A 19115-nucleotide genomic window follows, 5' to 3' on the forward strand; every position below is an offset into this window, starting at 1 on the left:
CCTTAAATAGAAAAACTAAAAGATGAACCAACCAAAAATAATAAATATAACAACTTTTCAAGACATAGACAGTATAAGATATAAATAGAAACAACAAAAAGTTAAAAAGTGAGGGGAAGAAGTTAAACTATAGAATTTGTATTATTTTTCTTTTGCTTGTTAGTAGTTAATTTGTTTATGCAAGCAGTGTTAAGTCATCAGATTAAAATAATGGGTTAAAAGATATTATTTGCAAGCCTCATGATAACCTCAAATAAAAAACATAAAACAGATACACACACAAAAAAACAAAGAAGTTAAATCATAGCACCAGAGAAAATCACCTTCACTAAAAGGAAGACAGGACAGAAGGAAAGAAGGAAGAGATAGTCAGTACATCAAAGAGATATGTGCACTCCCATGTTTGTTGCAGCACTATTCACAATAGCCAAGATTCAGAAGCAACCCAAGTGTCCATCAACAGATGAATGGATAAAGGAAATGTGGTACATATACACAATGGAGGACTATTTGGCCATAGAAAATAATTGAGATCCTGTCATTTTCAACAACTGGGATGGAACCGGAGGTCATTATGTTAAATGAAATAAGCCAGGCACAGAAAGACAAACTTCACATGTTCTCACTTATTTGTGGGAGCCAAAAATTAAAACAATTTAACTCATGGAGATAGAGAGTAGAACGATGGTTACCAGAGGCTGGGAAGGGTTGTGGGGGGTAGAAGGAAGTGAGGATGGTTAATGGGTACAAAGAAACAGGAAGAATGTATAAGAGCTAGTATTTTCTAGCACAACTAGGTGACTATAGTAAAAAGTAATTTAATTGTACATTTAAAAATAACTAAAAGTGTATAATCAATAAATGTTTGAGGTGATGGATACCCCATGTACCCTGATGTGATTATTACACATTGTATGCTTGTATCAAAATATCACATGTAGCCCATAAATATATACATCTACTATGTACCCAGAAAAAATTAAAAATTAAATTAAAAGAAATAAAACCTCTCAGACAAAGAAAGTTGAAGGAATTTGTTGCCAGTAGATTTCCTTGTAAGAAATGTTAAAAGAAGTTATTTAGAGAGAAGGAAAATGATATAGGTCAGAAACTCAGATCTACATAAAGATAGGAAAAGCATCAAAAGAAGAATAAGTGAAGGTTTTATATATATATCATATGTATCATTATATATACATATATATCATTATATATACATTATATATAATACATATACACATATATGTATATACACATATATGATACATATACACATATATGTATATACACATATATGATACATATACACATATATGTATATACACATATATGATACATATACACATATATGTATATACACATATATGATACATATACACATATATGTATATACACATATATGATACATATACACATATATGTATATACACATATATGATACATATACACATATATGTATATACACATATATGATACATATATACATATACACATATATGATACATATATACATATACACATATATGATACATATATACATATATGTATATACACATATATAATACATATATACACATATACAATACATATATATATACATTTTATATATATAATGAGATAATAGCCATAAAAGGAATGAAACCATGTCTTTTGCAGAAGCATGGATAGAACTGGAGGCCATTATCTTAAGTGAAATAACTCAGAAGCAGAAAGTCAAATGCCACATCTTCTCAAGTATAAGTGGGAGCTAAATAATGCGTATACATGGACACAGAAAGGGATAAAATAGACATTGGAGACTTGGAAGTATGGGAAGGATGGTGGAGGAAAATAATCCTGAAAGCTGAAGTACCCATGATGCCTTGGGTGATATTGGAAAAACACTCTAATTGGGAGGGCAGTGCCCAGAAAATCTCCATAATAAAATGGAAGTGGTTTATACATGATCATGCTACCTGTGAATGCAAGGAGGAGGTACTCATGAGCAGAGTCTCATTTCCCCTAGGACTGACTTTGGAAATGCATGAGGAGCTGCTGGATTCTATTGTCATTGGGACAGTGCCCTATAAACAGTTCTCAACTGATTGACAAAGAGCTGCTTAATTTATGCATGGCAGTTCCAAGGTGAACAAACAATATTCTGTTTGGAAGGCTACCATCTGATCAAAGAAGGTAAAAACAAATCATCTTAGCAGGTTGAACTGCATGCTGTTTTCCTAGCAGTGAAGGAAGAATTGAACAGTGGTAAAAGCCCCTATGTTTGGGTTTTGACTGACTCATTGACAGTGGCCAATGACCTGGCCATGTAGTCTTACAGAAGGAAAATGGAAAACTGGCCCATTAACAGGATGTTTGTATGGTGTATGACTCTATGGAAAATCACTATGGAAATCTGAGAGGTGCATTAATGCAGGACATGTTGATATCCATCAGAAGAATCCCCTTCCAGGTTTGGAAGGTGATGAGAATCAACAAGTGGATATCTCTGTGTGCTCCCTTGAGGCGGCCCCCTGGGTCCATGAAATTAGTGGGCATCTGGGGACTCAGCAATACAGAAATGGGTTGAACCTAGACATATTCCTCTTGTACCCTCTGAAGTTGAACCTGGACATATTCCTCTTGTACCCTCTAAAGCACAAAATGCCAATAACTGTTCTGTTTTCCAACAAAAGAGACAGAGACTTAAGATGGCTATGTGGCAGATTCCTCAGGGGGAAAGACCTGAGCACAGCTAGCAAGTCAGACTGATGCTGATAGCCCCAGGGTATGAGTTTCGACAGGAATAGACACTAACTCTGGATTGGCCTTTGCTTATGCAGTGGTAGATGCAAATGCTCAGAATGTAATAAAAGAACTGGAACAGAATATACTGCACCAATTTGGGCTGCTGAGTCAAATTTTTTCAGACCAAGAAACACACTTTACAACCCATAATGTCCAACAATGGGCAGAGATATATCCTCCTCGGAATAATAGTTAGAAAGGGAAGTCGGAACAAGCAATTGAAACATTGGTTGTCTAAAATGGGGGCAGACATAGGGATGAAGGACTGGCTTACATGCCTTCACAAGCTCACACTCAATATGGGGGGTGGGGCTAAGGAAGTGTCCCCACTAGATAGACTCCTCTGTTTTTCTGCTGAGTCTGAGGAAGAGGAGTTGGGGAAGGATGCTAGTATGACTGCAATTCTTCCCAAGGGTGTAGGACACTGGCATGATGGCAATATTTTTTTTCTTTCTTTCTTTCCTCCTCATATCACCTCAACTTTATGTTTCCTACCTGATGAAACATGAGCAAGACCATGGCTGCAACTACAAGTGTTGGAAACAGGGCAGATTCCTAAGCAAGAAATCTAACTATATTTTTAAATCTTTATGTCAGAATTCCTAAGGGCCTCATGGGGGCAGTTTGTGTCTTTACCCTATCTAGCAAAATTGGGGTTAAGAGTAAATGCAGTTGTACTGCTTAATGGTCAAGATAGTCCACTAGTTCTGTATCTATATAACCCTACCTTATATAAATGGGAGTGGACTGAGGGGGAGGCATTTGCTAGATTAGTAGTGCTGCCTGTAATCTGGACCAGCATCTAATGTTCTTTCAAATGTGGAAAAGTTTGGTTATATATAGAAAAAAGGAGGAACAGTAGATGAGAGTAAGAAATGAACAAATGAGTTATGTAGTAAGGGAAATCCAATATTACATCAGTATCTCAAAAGAGTCTCAAAGCAAAAGATGATATTGTCTCTTAGTTCAATTATACCAGATGCCTGAAAAGGTGAAGCCATATATTGTGGAGACCACTCCTGCTTTTGGAATCTGACGAAACAGAAGCCTGGAAACCTCAGTAGCCTTGCCCTGGGACCTGGGAGACAATTTCATGATATAATGATGGACTGGACAAATTATTATTATTATTTTATTATTATTATTATTATTATTATTATTATTATTATTATACTTTAGGCTCTATGGTACATGTGCGCAACGTGCAGGTAAGTTACATATGTATACATGTGCCATGCTGGTGCGCTGCACCCACCAACTCGTCATCTAGCATTAGGTATATCTCCCAATGCTATCCCTCCCCCTCCCCCCACCCCACAACAGTCCCCGAACTGTGATGTTCCCCTTCCTGTGACCATGTGTTCTCATTGTTCAATTCCCACCTATGAGTGAGAATATGCGGTGTTTGGTTTTTTGTCCTTGCGATAGTTTACTGAGAATGATGATTTCCAATTTCATCCATGTCCCTACAAAGGACATGAACTCATCATTTTTTATGGCTGCATAGTATTCCATGGTGTATATGTGCCACATTTTCTTAATCCAGTCTATCATTGTTGGACATTTGGGTTGGTTCCAAGTCTTTGCTATTGTGAATAATGCCGCAATAAACATACGTGTGCATGTGTCTTTATAACAGCATGATTTATAGTCCTTTGGGTATATACCCAGTAATGGGATGGCTGGGTCAAATGGAATTTCTAGTTCTAGATCCCTGAGGAATCGCCACACTGACTTCCACAAGGGTTGAACTAGTTTACAGTCCCACCAACAGTGTAAAAGTGTTCCTATTTCTCCACATCCTCTCCAGCACCTGTTGTTTCCTGACTTTTTAATGATTGCCATTCTAACTGGTGTGAGATGGTATCTCATTGTGGTTTTGATTTGCATTTCTCTGATGGCCAGTGATGGTGAGCATTTTTTCATGTGTTTTTTGGCTGCATAAATGTCTTCTTTGAGAAGTGTCTGTTCATGTCCTTCGCCCACTTTTTGATGGGGTTGTTTGTTTTTTTCTTGTAAATTTGTTGGAGTTCATTGTAGATTCTGGATATTAGCCCTTTGTCAGATGAGTAGGTTGCAAAAATTTTCTCCCATTTTGTAGGTTGCCTGTTCACTCTGATGGTAGTTTCCTTTGCTGTGCAGAAGCTCTTTAGTTTAATTAGATCCCATTTGTCAATTTTGGCTTTTGTTGCCATTGCTTTTGGTGTTTTAGACATGAAGTCCTTGCCCATGCCTATGTCCTGAATGGTAATGCCTAGGTTTTCTTCTAGGGTTTTTATGGTTTTAGGTCTAACATTTAAGTCTTTAATCCATCTTGAATTAATTTTTGTATAAGGTGTAAGGAAGGGATCCAGTTTCAGCTTTCTCCATATGGCTAGCCAGTTTTCCCAGCACCATTTATTAAATAGGGAATCCTTTCCCCATTTCTTGTTTTTGTCAGGTTTGTCAAAGATCAGATAGTTGTAGATATGTGGCATTATTTCTGACGGCTCTGTTCTGTTCCATTGATCTATATCTCTGTTTTGGTACCAGTACCATGCTGTTTTGGTTACTGTAGCCTTGTAGTATAGTTTGAAGTCAGGTAGTGTGATGCCTCCAGCTTTGTTCTTTTGGCTTAGGATTGACTTGGCGATGCAGGCTCTTTTTTGGTTCCATATGAACTTTAAAGTAGTTTTTTCCAATTCTGTGAAGAAAGTCATTGGTAACTTGATGGGGATGGCATTGAATCTGTAAATTACCTTGGGAAGGATGGCCATTTTCATGATATTGATTCTTCCTACCCATGAGCATGGAATGTTCTTCCATTTCTTTGTATCCTCTTTTATTTCCTTGAGCAGTGGTTTGTAGTTCTCCTTGAAGAGGTCCTTCACATCCCTTGTAAGTTGGATTCCTAGGTATTTTATTCTCTTTGAAGCAATTGTGAATGGGAGTTCACTCATGATTTGGCTCTCTGTTTGTCTGTTATTGATGTATAAGAATGCTTGTGATTTTTGTACATTGATTTTGTATCCTGAGACTTTGCTGAAGTTGCTTATCAGCTTAAGGAGATTTTGGGCTGAGACAATGGGGTTTTCTAGATATACTATCATGTCATCTGCAAACAGGGACAATTTGACTTCCTCTTTTCCTACTTGAATACCCTTGATTTCCTTCTCCTGCCTAATTGCCCTGGCCAGAACTTCCAACACTATGTTGAATAGAAGTGGTGAGAGAGGGCATCCCTGTCTTGTGCCAGTTTTCAAAGGGAATGCTTCCAGTTTTTGCCCATTCAGTATGATATTGGCTGTGGGTTTGTCATAAATAGCTCTTATTATTTTGAGATACGTCCCATCAATACCTAATTTATTGAGAGTTTTTAGCATGAAGGGTTGTTGAATTTTGTCAAAGGCCTTTTCTGCATCTATTGAGATAATCATGTGGTTTTTGTCTTTGGTTCTGTTTATATGCTGGATTACATTTATTGATTTGCGTATATTGAACCAGCCTTGCATCCCAGGGATGAAGCCCACTTGATCATGGTGGATAAGCTTTTTGATGTGCTGCTGGATTCTGTCTGCCAGTATTTTATTGAGGATTTTTGCATCAATGTTCATCAAGGATATTGGTCTAAAATTCTCTTTTTTTGTTGTGTCTCTGCCAGGCTTTGGTATCAAGATGATGCTGGCCTCATAAAATGAGTTAGGGAGGAGTCCCTCTTTTTCTATTGATTGGAATGGTTTCAGAAGGAATGGTACCAGTTCCTCCTTGTACCTCTGGTAGAATTCGGCTGTGAACCCATCTGGTCCTGGACTTTTTTTGGTCGGTAAGCTATTGATTATTGCCACAATTTCAGCTCCTGTTATTGGTCTATTCAGAGATTCAACTTCTTCCTGGTTTAGTCTTGGGAGGGTGTATGTGTTGAGGAATTTATCCATTTCTTCTAGATTTTCTAGTTTATTTGCGTAGAGGTGTTTGTAGTATTCTCTGATGGTAGTTTGTATTTCTGTGGGATCGGTGGTGATATCCCCTTTATCATTTTTTATTGCATCTATTTGATTCTTCTCTCTTTTTTTCTTTATTAATCTTGCTAGCGGTCTATCAATTTTGTTGATCCTTTCAAAAAACCAGCTCCTGGATTCATTTATTTTTTGAAGGGTTTTTTGTGTCTCTATTTCCTTCAGTTCTGCTCTGATTTTAGTTATTTCTTGCCTTCTGCTAGCTTTTGAATGTGTTTGCTCTTGCTTTTCTAGTTCTTTTAATTGTGATGTTAGGGTGTCAATTTTGGATCTTTCCTGCTTTCTCTTGTGGGCATTTAGTGCTATAAATTTCCCTCTACACACTGCTTTGAATGCATCCCAGAGATTCTGGTATGTTGTGTCTTGGTTCTCATTGGTTTCAAAGAACATCTTTATTTCTGTCTTCATTTCATTATGTACCCAGTAGTCATTCAGGAGCAGGTTGTTCAGTTTCCATGTAGATGAGCGGTTTTGAGTGAGATTCTTAATCCTGAGTTCTAGCTTGATTGCACTGTGATCTGAGAGATAGTTTGTTATAATTTCTGTTCTTTTACATTTATTGAGGAGAGCTTTACTTCCAAGTATGTGGTCAATTTTGGAATAGGTGTGGTGTGGTGCTGAAAAAAATGTATATTCTGTTGATTTGGGGTGGAGAGTTCTGTAGATGTCTATTAGGTCCGCTTGGTGCAGAGCTGAGTTCAATTCCTGGGTATCCTTGTTGACTTTCTGTCTTGTTGATCTGTCTAATGTTGACAGTGGGGTGTTAAAGTCTCCCATTATTAATGTGTGGGAGTCTAAGTCTCTTTGTAGGTCACTCAGGACTTGCTTTATGAATCTGGGTGCTCTTGTATTGGGTGCATATATATTTAGGATAGTTAGCTCTTCTTGTTGAATTAATCCCTTTACCATTATGTAATGGCCTTCTTTGTCTCTTTTGATCTTTGTTGGTTTAAAGTCTGTTTTATCAGAGACTAGGATTGCAACCCCTGCCTTTTTTTGTTTTCCATTTGCTTGGTAGATCTTCCTCCATCCTTTTATTTTGAGCCTATGTGTGTCTCTGCACGTGAGATGGGTTTCCTGAATACAGCACACTGATGGGTCTTGAGTCTTTATCCAATTTGCCAGTCTGTGTCTTTTAATTGGAGCATTTAGTCCATTTACATTTAAAGTTAATATTGTTATGTGTGAATCTGATCCTGTCATTATGATGTTAGCTGGTTATTTTGCTCGTTAGTTGATGCAGTCTCTTCCTAGTCTCGATGGTCTTTACAATTCGGTATGATTTTGCAGTGGCTGGTACCGGTTGTGCCTTTCCATGTTTAGCGCTTCCTTCAGGAGCTCTTTTAGGGCAGGCCTGGTGGTGACAAAATCTCTCAGCATTTGCTTGTCTGTAAAGGATTTTATTTCTCCTTCACTTATGAAACTTAGTTTGGCAGGATATGAAATTCTGGGTTGAAAATTCTTTTCTTTAAGAATGTTGAATATTGGCCCCCACTCTCTTCTGGCTTGTAGGGTTTCTGCCGAGAGATCCACTGTTAGTCTGATGGGCTTCCCTTTGACGGTAACCCGACCTTTCTCTCTGGCTGCCCTTAACATTTTTTCCTTCATTTCAACTTTGGTGAATCTGACAATTATGTGTCTTGGAGTTGCTCTTCTCGAGGAGTATCTTTGTGGCATTCTCTGTATTTCCTGAATCTGAATGTTGGCCTGCCTTGCTAGATTGGGGAAGTTCTCCTGGATAATATCCTGCAGAGTGTTTTCCAACTTGGTTCCATTCTCCCCGTCACTTTCAGGTACACCAATCAGACGTAGATTTGGTCTTTTCACATAGTCCCACATTTCTTGGAGGCTTTGCTCGTTTCTTTTTATTCTTTTTTCTCTAAACTTCCCTTCTCGCTTCATTTCATTCATTTCGTCTTCCAGGGCTGATACCCTTTCTTCCATTTGATTGCATCGGCTCCTGAGGCTTCTGCATTCTTCACGTAGTTCTCGAGCCTTGGTTTTCAGCTCCATCAGCTCCTTTAAGCACTTCTCTGTATTGGTTATTCTAGTTATACATTCTTCTAAATTTTTTTCAAAGTTTTCAACTTCTTTGCCTTTGGTTTGAATATCCTCCCATAGCTCGGAGTAATTTGATCGTCTGAAGCCTTCTTCTCTCAGCTCGTCAAAGTCATTCTCCGTCCAGCTTTGTTCCGTTGCTGGTGAGGAACTGCGTTCCTTTGGAGGAGGAGAGGTACTCTGCTTTTTAGAGTTTCCAGTTTTTCTGCTCTGTTTTTTCCCCATCTTTGTGGTTTAATCTACTTTTGGTCTTTGATGATGGTGATGTACAGATGGGTTTTTGGTGTGGGTGTCCTTTCTGTTAGTTTTCCTTCTAACAGACAGGACCCTCAGCTGCGGGTCTGTTGGAGTACCTGGCTGGCCGTGTGAGGTGTCAGTCTGCCCCTGCTGGGGGGTGCCTCCCAGTTAGGCTGCTCGGGGGTCAGGGGTCAGGGACCCACTTGAGGAGGCAGTCAGCCCGTTCTCAGATCTCCAGCTGCGTGCTGGGAGAACCACTGCTCTCCTCAAAGCTGTCAGACAGGGACATTTAAGTCTGCAGAGGTTACTGCTGTCTTTTTGTTTGTCTGTGCCCTGCCCCCAGAGGTGGAGCTTACAGAGGCAGGCAGGCCTCCTTGAGCTGTGGTGGGCTCCACCCAGTTCAAGCTTCCAGGCTGCTTTGTTTACCTAAGCGAGCCTGGGCAATGGCGGGCGCCCCTCCCCCAGCCTCGCTGCCGACTTGCTGTTTGATCTCAGACTGCTGTGCTAGCAATCAGCGAGACTCCGTGGGCGTAGGACCCTCTGAGCCAGGTGTGGGCTATATTCTCCTGGGGCACCGTTTCCTAAGCCCGTCGGAAAAGCACAGTATTCGGGTGGGAGTGGCCCGATTTTCCAGGTGCCGTTTGTTACCCCTGGAAAGGGAACTCCCTGACCCCTTGCGCTTCCCGAGTGAGGCAATGCCTCGCCCCTGCTTCGGCTGGCACACGGTGCGCTCACCCACTGACCTGCGCCCACTCTCTGGCACTGCCTAGTGAGATGAACACGGTACCTCAGATGGAAATGCAGAAATCACCCGTCTTCTGCGTCGCTCACGCTAGGAGCTGTAGACCGGAGCTGTTCCTATTCGGCCATCTTGGCTCAAATCTGATCTGGACTGGACGAATTATTAATGACTGAATGGGACTCCAGTAATGTGCCAGTATCTTTTTTTTTTTTTTTTTGAGACGGAGTCTCGCTCTGTCGCCCAGGCTGGAGTGCAGTGGCACAATCTCGGCTCACTGAAAGCTCTGCCTCCTGGGTTCATGCCATTCTCCTGCCTCAGCCTCCTGAGTAGCTGGGACTACAGGTGTCTGCCACCACGCCCAGCTAATTTTTTGTATTTTTAGTAGAGATGGGGTTTCACTGTGTTAGCCAGGATGGTCTCAATCTCCTGACCTTGTGATCCGCCCGCCTCAGCCTCCCAAAGTGTGGAGATTACAGTTGTGAGCCACAGCGCCCGGCCATGTGCCAGTATCTTTTAACCGTTATGATCCTTTTGTTATATTTGGGATCTGTGGCCAAACGCCAGGGATCTTTACACTGTGGTATTATACTGTGGTATGATTAGAAGTGTATTTGGTGTGAGGTTGCTGGCAAGGGTCCTAAAATCCTTGGGAGAAAAGAATGGGCCAAAGACCTTAGCAGAAACCTTACCAAAGAAGATATATGATGACAAATACATACATAAAAAGATGCTCCAAATCATACATCATCAGAAAAATGCAAAATAAAACAATGAGTTACCACTGCATACCTATCAGAATGGTCAAAATCTCAAACACTGACAACACCAAATGCTGGTGAGGACACACACAGCAACAGGGACTCTTATTCATTGCTGGCAGGAAGGAATGCAAAAGGGTACAGCCACTTTGGAAGACAGTCTACTGGTTTCTCACAAACCAAACATACATAGTCTTACCATATGACCCAGCAATCATGCTCCTTGGTGTTAATATTTACCAAAAGAGCTAAAAAGTTACCTGCACATGAATATTTACAGAAACTTTATTCACAATTGCCAAAACTTGGAAGAAATCAAGATGCCCTTCAGTAGGTGAATGGATAAATAAAATGTGTTACGTTCATACAATACAATATCATTCAGTGCTATCACGACACAAAAATACATGGAGGAACCTTAAATGCATATTACTAAGTGAAAGAAGCCAATGTGAAAAGGCTACATATTGTATGATTCCAACTGCATGACATTCTGGAAAAGACAGTGGTATTATATGGAGACAGTAAGGGGTTGATGAAGGAGGAATGAATAGGTGGAGCACAGAGAATTTTTAGGGCTGTGAAAATACTCTGTATGATATTGTAATGATACATACATGCCATTATACCTTTGTCCAAACCCATAGAATGTACAACATCAAGAGTGAACCCTAATATAAATTATGGACTTCAAGTGATTATGATATGTCAATTTAGCTTCATCAATTGTAATAACTGTACCACTCTGGTGGGGAATAGAGGAGGCTAAGCATGTGGTGGGGAGAGGGGATATATGGGAATCTCTGTGCCTTCCTGTTAGCTTTTCTGTGAACCTAAAATTTAACTAAAAAAATAAAATATTAGGGTCAGGCACGGTGGCTCACACCTGCAATCCCAGCACTTTGGGAGGCCGAGGTGGGAGGATCACGAGGTCAGGAGTTTGAGACTAGCCTGGCCAACATAGTGAAACCCCGTCTCTACTAAAAATACAAAAATTAGCCGGGTGTGGTGGCGGATGCCTGTAGTCCCAGCTACTCGGGAAGCTGAGGCAGAAGAATCACTTGAAACCAGAAGGTGGAGTTTGCAGTGAGCCGAGATCACACCACTGCACTCCAGCCTGGGCGAAAGAGTGAAACTCCGTCTCAAAATAAAAAAAAAATAAATAAATATATAAATAAAAATAAAACATTAAACTTAAAAAATAAAATGAAATAAAAACTTAAAGCAAACAAAGGATGAATATGGAAGTATTGGCAAACTCAACTAAGGAAGTTTACAGGAAGAAGGGTAGAACATACTATAAGACTGGCCTTATCAGTAGTGGTTTAACATATAAAGACTGTGGTCAGGAAAAGTAGCAGATTTTTCAGGGATAAATCTTAGAAGTCTGGTTTATATAAAGTAACTTCTTACAGTAAATTTTATTAATTTGAATTTCAGCCAAGCTAAAGTTGATTTCTTCCCTATTTAATTCGGTGACTCCATATCAAATAATCTAGGAAGGGTCCATTAATAAAAATATACAGTACAAATAAGAATGAAGACATGCAAAGGAATGTATAATCTATTTAAGAGAAAAACTGCTTTTAAAAAATTTAGCATATGAGTTGTTAGTACTTAGGTAGATACTGCTCATTTATAACCACAGGAATTTTGGAACAGAAAAGGCCTATAAAAATTATCCAGTCCAGCTTTTAAAATTTTACAGATGAGGAAAATAAAGCGTAGAGAAGTTAAAGAAGTTGCCATTGCCTACAGTAAACCAAAAGTTATTGAAATAGCTGAACCTACAATTCAATTCTCTTGAGCCCTCTCATTGAATTAGGCACTTAAAATTTTTTTTTTACAAGTTAGTCTAATCTATTTGTTTTTTTTTTTTTTTTTTTTTTTTTTTTTTTTAAAAATAACATAATGGCTTTATTAATCACTGACTGCCAAATGTATCTCTTTTTTTTTTTTTTTTTTCTTCTTTTATTATTATTTATTATTATTAAACTTAAGGTTTTATGGTACATGTGCGCAACGTGCAGGTAAGTTACATATGTATACATGTGCCATGCTGGTGCGCTGCACCCACCAACTCGTCATCTAGCATTAGGTATATCTCCCAGTGCTATCCCTCCCCCCTCCCCCCACCCCACAACAGTCCCCAGAGTGTGATGTTCCCCTTCCTGTGTCCATGTGTTCTCATTGTTCAATTCCCACCTATGAGTGAGAATATGCGGTGTTTGGTTTTTTGTTCTTGCGATAGTTTACTGAGAATGATGATTTCCAATTTCATCCATGTCCCTACAAAGGACGTGAACTCATCATTTTTTATGGCTGCATAGTATTCCATGGTGTATATGTGCCACATTTTCTTAATCCAGTCTATCATTGTTGGACATTTGGGTTGGTTCCAAGTCTTTGCTATTGTGAATAATGCCGCAATAAACATACGTGTGCATGTGTCTTTATAGCAGCATGATTTATAGTCCTTTGGGTATATACCCAGTAATGGGATGGCTGGGTCGAATGGAATTTCTAGTTCTAGATCCCTGAGGAATCGCCACACTGACTTCCACAAGGGTTGAATTAGTTTACAGTCCCACCAACAGTGTAAAAGTGTTCCTATTTCTCCACATCCTCTCCAGCACCTGTTGTTTCCTGACTTTTTAATGATTGCCATTCTAACTGGTGTGAGATGGTATCTCATTGTGGTTTTGATTTGCATTTCTCTGATGGCCAGTGATGGTGAGCATTTTTTCATGTGTTTTTTGGCTGCATAAATGTCTTCTTTTGAGAAGTGTCTGTTCATGTCCTTCGCCCACTTTTTGATGGGGTTGTTTGTTTTTTTCTTGTAAATTTGTTGGAGTTCATTGTAGATTCTGGATATTAGCCCTTTGTCAGATGAGTAGGTTGCGAAAATTTTCTCCCATTTTGTAGGTTGCCTGTTCACTCTGATGGTGGTTTCTTTTGCTGTGCAGAAGCTCTTCTTCAAGGAGAACTACAAACCACTGCTCAAGGAAATAAAAGAGGATACAAACAAATGGAAGAACATTCCATGCTCATGGGTAGGAAGAATCAATATCATGAAAATGGCCATCCTTCCCAAGGTAATTTACAGATTCAATGCCATCCCCATCAAGCTACCAATGACTTTCTTCACAGAATTGGAAAAAACTACTTTAAAGTTCATATGGAACCAAAAAAGAGCCCGCATCGCCAAGTCAATCCTAAGCCAAAAGAACAAAGCTGGAGGCATCACACTACCTGACTTCAAACTATACTACAAGGCTACAGTAACCAAAACAGCATGGTACTGGTACCAAAACAGAGATATAGATCAATGGAACAGAACAGAGCCGTCAGAAATAATGCCACATATCTACAACTATCTGATCTTTGACAAACCTGACAAAAACAAGAAATGGGGAAAGGATTCCCTATTTAATAAATGGTGCTGGGAAAACTGGCTAGCCATATGTAGAAAGCTGAAACTGGATCCCTTCCTTACACCTTATACAAAAATCAATTCAAGATGGATTAAAGACTTAAATGTTAGACCTAAAACCATAAAAACCCTAGAAGAAAACCTAGGCATTACCATTCAGGACATAGGCATGGGCAAGGACTTCATGTCTAAAACACCAAAAGCAATGGCAACAAAAGCCAAAATTGACAAATGGGATCTAATTAAACTCAAGAGCTTCTGCACAGCAAAAGAAACCATAATCTATTTGTTAAATCAGGTTCTAACCTCTACCTGAAAACATTGTTAGAGGATGTTCTCTGTCACTACATTTACTTGAAAACAATGAAGGTATATTTTAAAAAGTGTTTGTAATTTCTCATTAATTCAAACAGTATTCCCTCCCTTACCCCATTTCCCAATTGGTTTTAATGTGTGTGGTTTGACTATATGCCACAATTATGAGAAATATGAAGCACCTTTAAGTCCAGTGCTGGAGATATTATAAATAACTAATATTCAGTCATTTAAATAAATTGAACGGCAATTATGTGTCAGATACTGCCCTAGGTTTCAGTGATACAAAGATAAATACAAATATAGTCCTAGCCCTCAAGGTACTCTTACAATCTAGTAGCTATCATAGTTTGGTCCTTTTTTAAAAAAGCTTCTTATTGTTGAAAACTTCAAAGATGTCCAAATGTTAACAGACAAGCATAATAAATCCTCATGTACCTATCACACAGCTTCAATAATTATTAACTCATCATCAATCTTATCTCCTTGATACCTCCACCCACTTCTTCCTCCCCCATATTATTTTGAAGCAAATTCCAGACATCACATTATTTCATCCATACGTATTTCAAGATGTGTCTGTAAGAGATAAGCAATCTTTTAAAAAACCAACCACACTACAATTATCATGTCTAAAAGTTAATAATTTCTTCGTGTCAGCAAATATTTGGTCATTATTCAAAATTCCAATTGCTTCATCTTTTGTTTAAGTTTGTTTGAATTCCCTTCTAATGGATTTATGAAGCCTATAAAGAAAAGGCAAAACTTATAACACGCAATTGGGTAAAGTTTGCATTATGAAAATGACAGTTATAAGTCATCTGTCCTATGTTACCTCAGTCAAAGATATTTCCAAAAGAATTTATTTGAAAAAATATATTGCCTCCAGCTGCAAAAGTGAAGTAGAGGGAACTATTACAGAGTTCTTGTCTAAGCAGAGAATGCAGAGATGGGTGATATTTCTCTGAAAGTTATCCCTAATCAACACCCTGAGTAGAGTTTTCTTTCAAATAATCAGGAGGTAGTGAGGTTTGTGAACGAAAAATTGGTGACCAAAGTCTTCAACGAATTGTTAAGTTTTAATATCTTATTCCAAAGATATTGTGCACAGAAATATATTTGAATACTCTCGGCTGACCTGATACAGAATCATAACCAACAAGCCATCCAGGTTATATGTTCTGTGGGAAAGTAAGAGATATGTCTATATTTGAGTCATCTGTTAAGAAAGGGGGAACAGATGCAATATCATAATTCTATCATAGATAACATTATTGAGGGCTTATTAAGTTCCTGACACTTCTAAACGTTTCACATGTATTAACTTATACTCTCGTTTCTCTGCAGATCACATAAGTCTTTTGCCTTTTAGATGTTTTAACTCACTGAGTCATCACAGCAACCCAATGATGTAGGTATTATTATTCTTCCCACTTTACAGATGGGGAAACTGAAGCCCAGAGACGTTAAGAAACTTGCTCAAGGTTACACATCTGATAAGCAGCAGAGCCAGGATATGAACCCAGGAAGACTGGCCCCAAAACCTGTATTGATCTTACCCACTACAGTAAGTATCTCTTAATATACGATTTATATTGTAAGTTACTATAATTTGTCTAATGGAGAATACATCATTTTTGTTGAAATAACTCACTTATCTTCAGATTCCGGCATTTCAGCAATTTTTGGAAGAAGAAGACGAAGCAAACACCTGTATGACAAAGTAATATGGAAAGTGATTCTTAGGTTAGGAAGAAACATGTGTGAATGAATACATACCAAGTTACTAACCTTGATTACTCTGGGAGGGAGAAGTGAGAAAAGAGAGGGTAAAGGGGAGATTAATTTTATTTTATTTATATATATTTTATTGTTTTAACAGTTGGAATGAAAACATACCAATTTTATAATTTTGAAAGAGGAATTTAATAAAAGAATTTTAAAACAAAAGCGTTGCTTATAACAAATTCTTAAATGGTTCTACAGTTTATATCATTGCTCCAAAACACCTGCTAGAACATCAGGTATGGTAAATCAGTCTTTATATTTTTCTTTCTGTAGAGGAACTGGAACTGGCCTTTGGGTCTCAAACTGGGATCACTATTCTTTGAAGGGATCTGGCAGCATAATGACAAACTGACAAAATAAGGTAGTTGGTAAAGTTTTAAAACCTAAAAAGCTTTAAAAAATACTATCTGTCCTGAATGATTTTTAAATATTTACCTTACTGAAGGGATGCAAGTATCTCAAGACTCCTCTGACTCTTTTATTTATGTGACTCCATTTCCCTTTGGAAATGTGGCCTCAAGTGTAATTGACCAACAGGAGAACTACTCTAGAATCCTGCTGGTTTCTCATTTCTCACTGTGGCATTTTCTCAGTCATACCATTAAGTATTTATCAAGTCCCAACCTCACCCTCCTCTGCTTTGCTATTTTATGTAAAAGTTTCCTTGATCTCAATAGCACTATTTTGGCAAAGTTTATTGACTAAAAGCAAGATGAGCAGAGGAAATACTTTCTCTTCCACAGGATGTAGGTTACTTACTTTACAGCTGTAAGAACTTGTTCCTGGTCTTCTGAATGTTGAGCTAAATATTCCAAAGCTTTTTCTGCCAAAATTTGTTGTCCATTCTAAAAAGAACAAATATAATATGTTCAATTACATCTCAAAGTGATATTGCAAAATATTATCTATATTCCTGTTCATTAAAGATAAGACAAATATCTAAACATGTTCATTTTGTATTCTCAAAAACGCTACTGCAAGATGGTAGAATGAAGATACAACTTGCTGACAAAAACAGAACACATTTGCATTAGCCCCAGAAACCGAATCCTCCCTATTCACAAACACTCAAAGCCTTGCCAATACTACCCTTAGTCCACTAGGACTAATCTTATTGTGCTCTTTATCCCCTACTTATTAGCAGTAAACAAAAGAACCCCGGATTGTCAGGTCACCCTCATTTCCAGCACTCTATTCCCAGAAGTCTCCATATATCCCCTCTTCTGTCCTCTTTTTCTATCTCTCCCCGACTCCTCCAACCCTTCCACTATGCTCTCTGAAATTCAGTCCACCCTCAGCAAAATCTCCTCTACCAGCAACCTCTTCCCTAAAAGTTTCCTCCACACTCTTGCTCTAATGGAAATCTAGGTTTCTGCCAAGGATGCTGCTTCCACTGAAGCCCTCTTAAGTGGTGGCTGCTTTTGCTCTCACTAGCTTACCCATAGGCCTGGAGATGGAGTAGGTGTCTTTCTTGCTCTTCATTGCCATTTTTAAATTATTCTCCCATTCTATTCCCTAAAATCCTCAACTTTGAATTTCCTATAACCAGACTATATCACCCACTACTCTTCATTGTTGCTGTGGCCTACTAGCTCCCAGGTCATTTCTTCTCATTTTTTGGTGACTTACTTATTGCTCAGTTATATTTTCCAAAAGCTCCTCCTGTCTTAATTTTTGGCATTTTCTTTTTCTTTTTCTTTTTTTTTAAGATGGATTCTTGCTCTTGTCACCCAGGCTGAAGCAACCTCTGCTTCCTGGGTTCAAGTGATTCTCCTGCCTCAGCCTCCTGAGTAGCTGGGATTACAGGCGCCTGCCACTATGCCTGGCTAATTTTTGTAGTTTTTTTAGTGACGGGGTTTCACCATGTTGGCCAGGCTGGTCTCGAACTCCTGACCTCAGGTGATCCACCCGCCTCGGCCTCCCAAAGTGCTGGGATTACAGGTGTGAGCCACTGCACGCGGCATATTTTCGGCATTTTCAATATATAGGTAGAGGATCCTCCCAATATTCTAGTTTCCTGGTTCCTGAAATTTTACTCTAACAATTACCTTAGCCATTCACTCCCACAGTCATTCACTAGACTCTGTCATTACTAACAATTGCAATCATTTCATACTCTCAGTCAGGGCTAGGAGTAGGGTGGGACAGGTGAGGTGAGTGAAGCACCTAGGGTGAAAAATTTAAGGAGGCTCTCAGTGTTGTACAAGTACCAAGCCTTTACTTGTACCACCCAGAGAATAAGTTCCTCCTTAAGTTTTGTGCCCTAGGTGTCTCCCTCCCTCCCCCTAGTTCTCCACCCCAGCTCTTACTTTCACATATTCTACTTTCTGTCTACCGCCTCTTACCTTTCCAACTTGATACCTCTATTACCCTGACTCCATCAATCCTTCAACTGCAGTAAGACCCCCAACCCACTGATGCTACCAGTTTTTCACTGTCCCTCATCCCGTTGATGTTCTACCGCACACCCAGTTTAAATTTCATGGAGACTAATTATAACCACTCCCTTGTTCCTTGATTTTCCTGCCCTTCTTTTGCTTTATTGTATTCATCTGGCAAAACCTCAACTCTGATTAAGTCCAACTTTCTACTGATTTTGGTGCTTACATCCATTCACCTGAATGTGGCCAGAAAAAAATACATACAACTACTTGTTTTATTTTAAAACTTCATCAAATGGCCTTAGTGCTACTGGCAAGCATATCACACTTCCGTAGTCATTCACTTTCTTACTTTTCTGGATGAATAGTTAATATCTTATACCTTCTTCTCAACTCCCTAATACCTCCTCTCCTGAGCTCATAATTTGAGACTGAGAATGGTTGAGGAGAAAAGAGGAACTAGCAAAGGAGAAAGAAAGAGTGACTCATGAGGTAGGATAAAAATAAGAATAATGTGGTGTCCTGGAAGCCAACTGTGTTTCAAGGAGGAAAGAGTGATCAACTGCATTGAATGTTGCTGATAGGTCAAATACAATGAGGACTGAGAATTAACCACTGCAATTT

The 19115-nt window shown here is 38.9% G+C and overlaps 1 protein-coding gene across 1 annotated transcript in view; it reads right to left on the minus strand.

Moving 5' to 3' along the window:
• TEX11 (testis expressed 11) overlaps positions 1-19115 on the minus strand; it is a 377626-nt gene that overhangs the window by 76557 nt on the left and 281954 nt on the right. Inside the window, exons 19-20 of the mRNA XM_024240693.3 lie at positions 16870-16955; positions 15977-16033 (exon numbers count right to left, since the gene is read on the minus strand). Coding sequence (XP_024096461.1) covers positions 15977-16033; positions 16870-16955 — 143 coding nt within the window. The remainder of the gene's footprint in view (positions 1-15976; positions 16034-16869; positions 16956-19115) is intronic.

Source organism: Pongo abelii, chromosome X, assembly GCF_028885655.2.
Source record: "Pongo abelii isolate AG06213 chromosome X, NHGRI_mPonAbe1-v2.0_pri, whole genome shotgun sequence".
In the NCBI taxonomy this organism is placed as follows: domain Eukaryota; kingdom Metazoa; phylum Chordata; class Mammalia; order Primates; family Hominidae; genus Pongo; species Pongo abelii.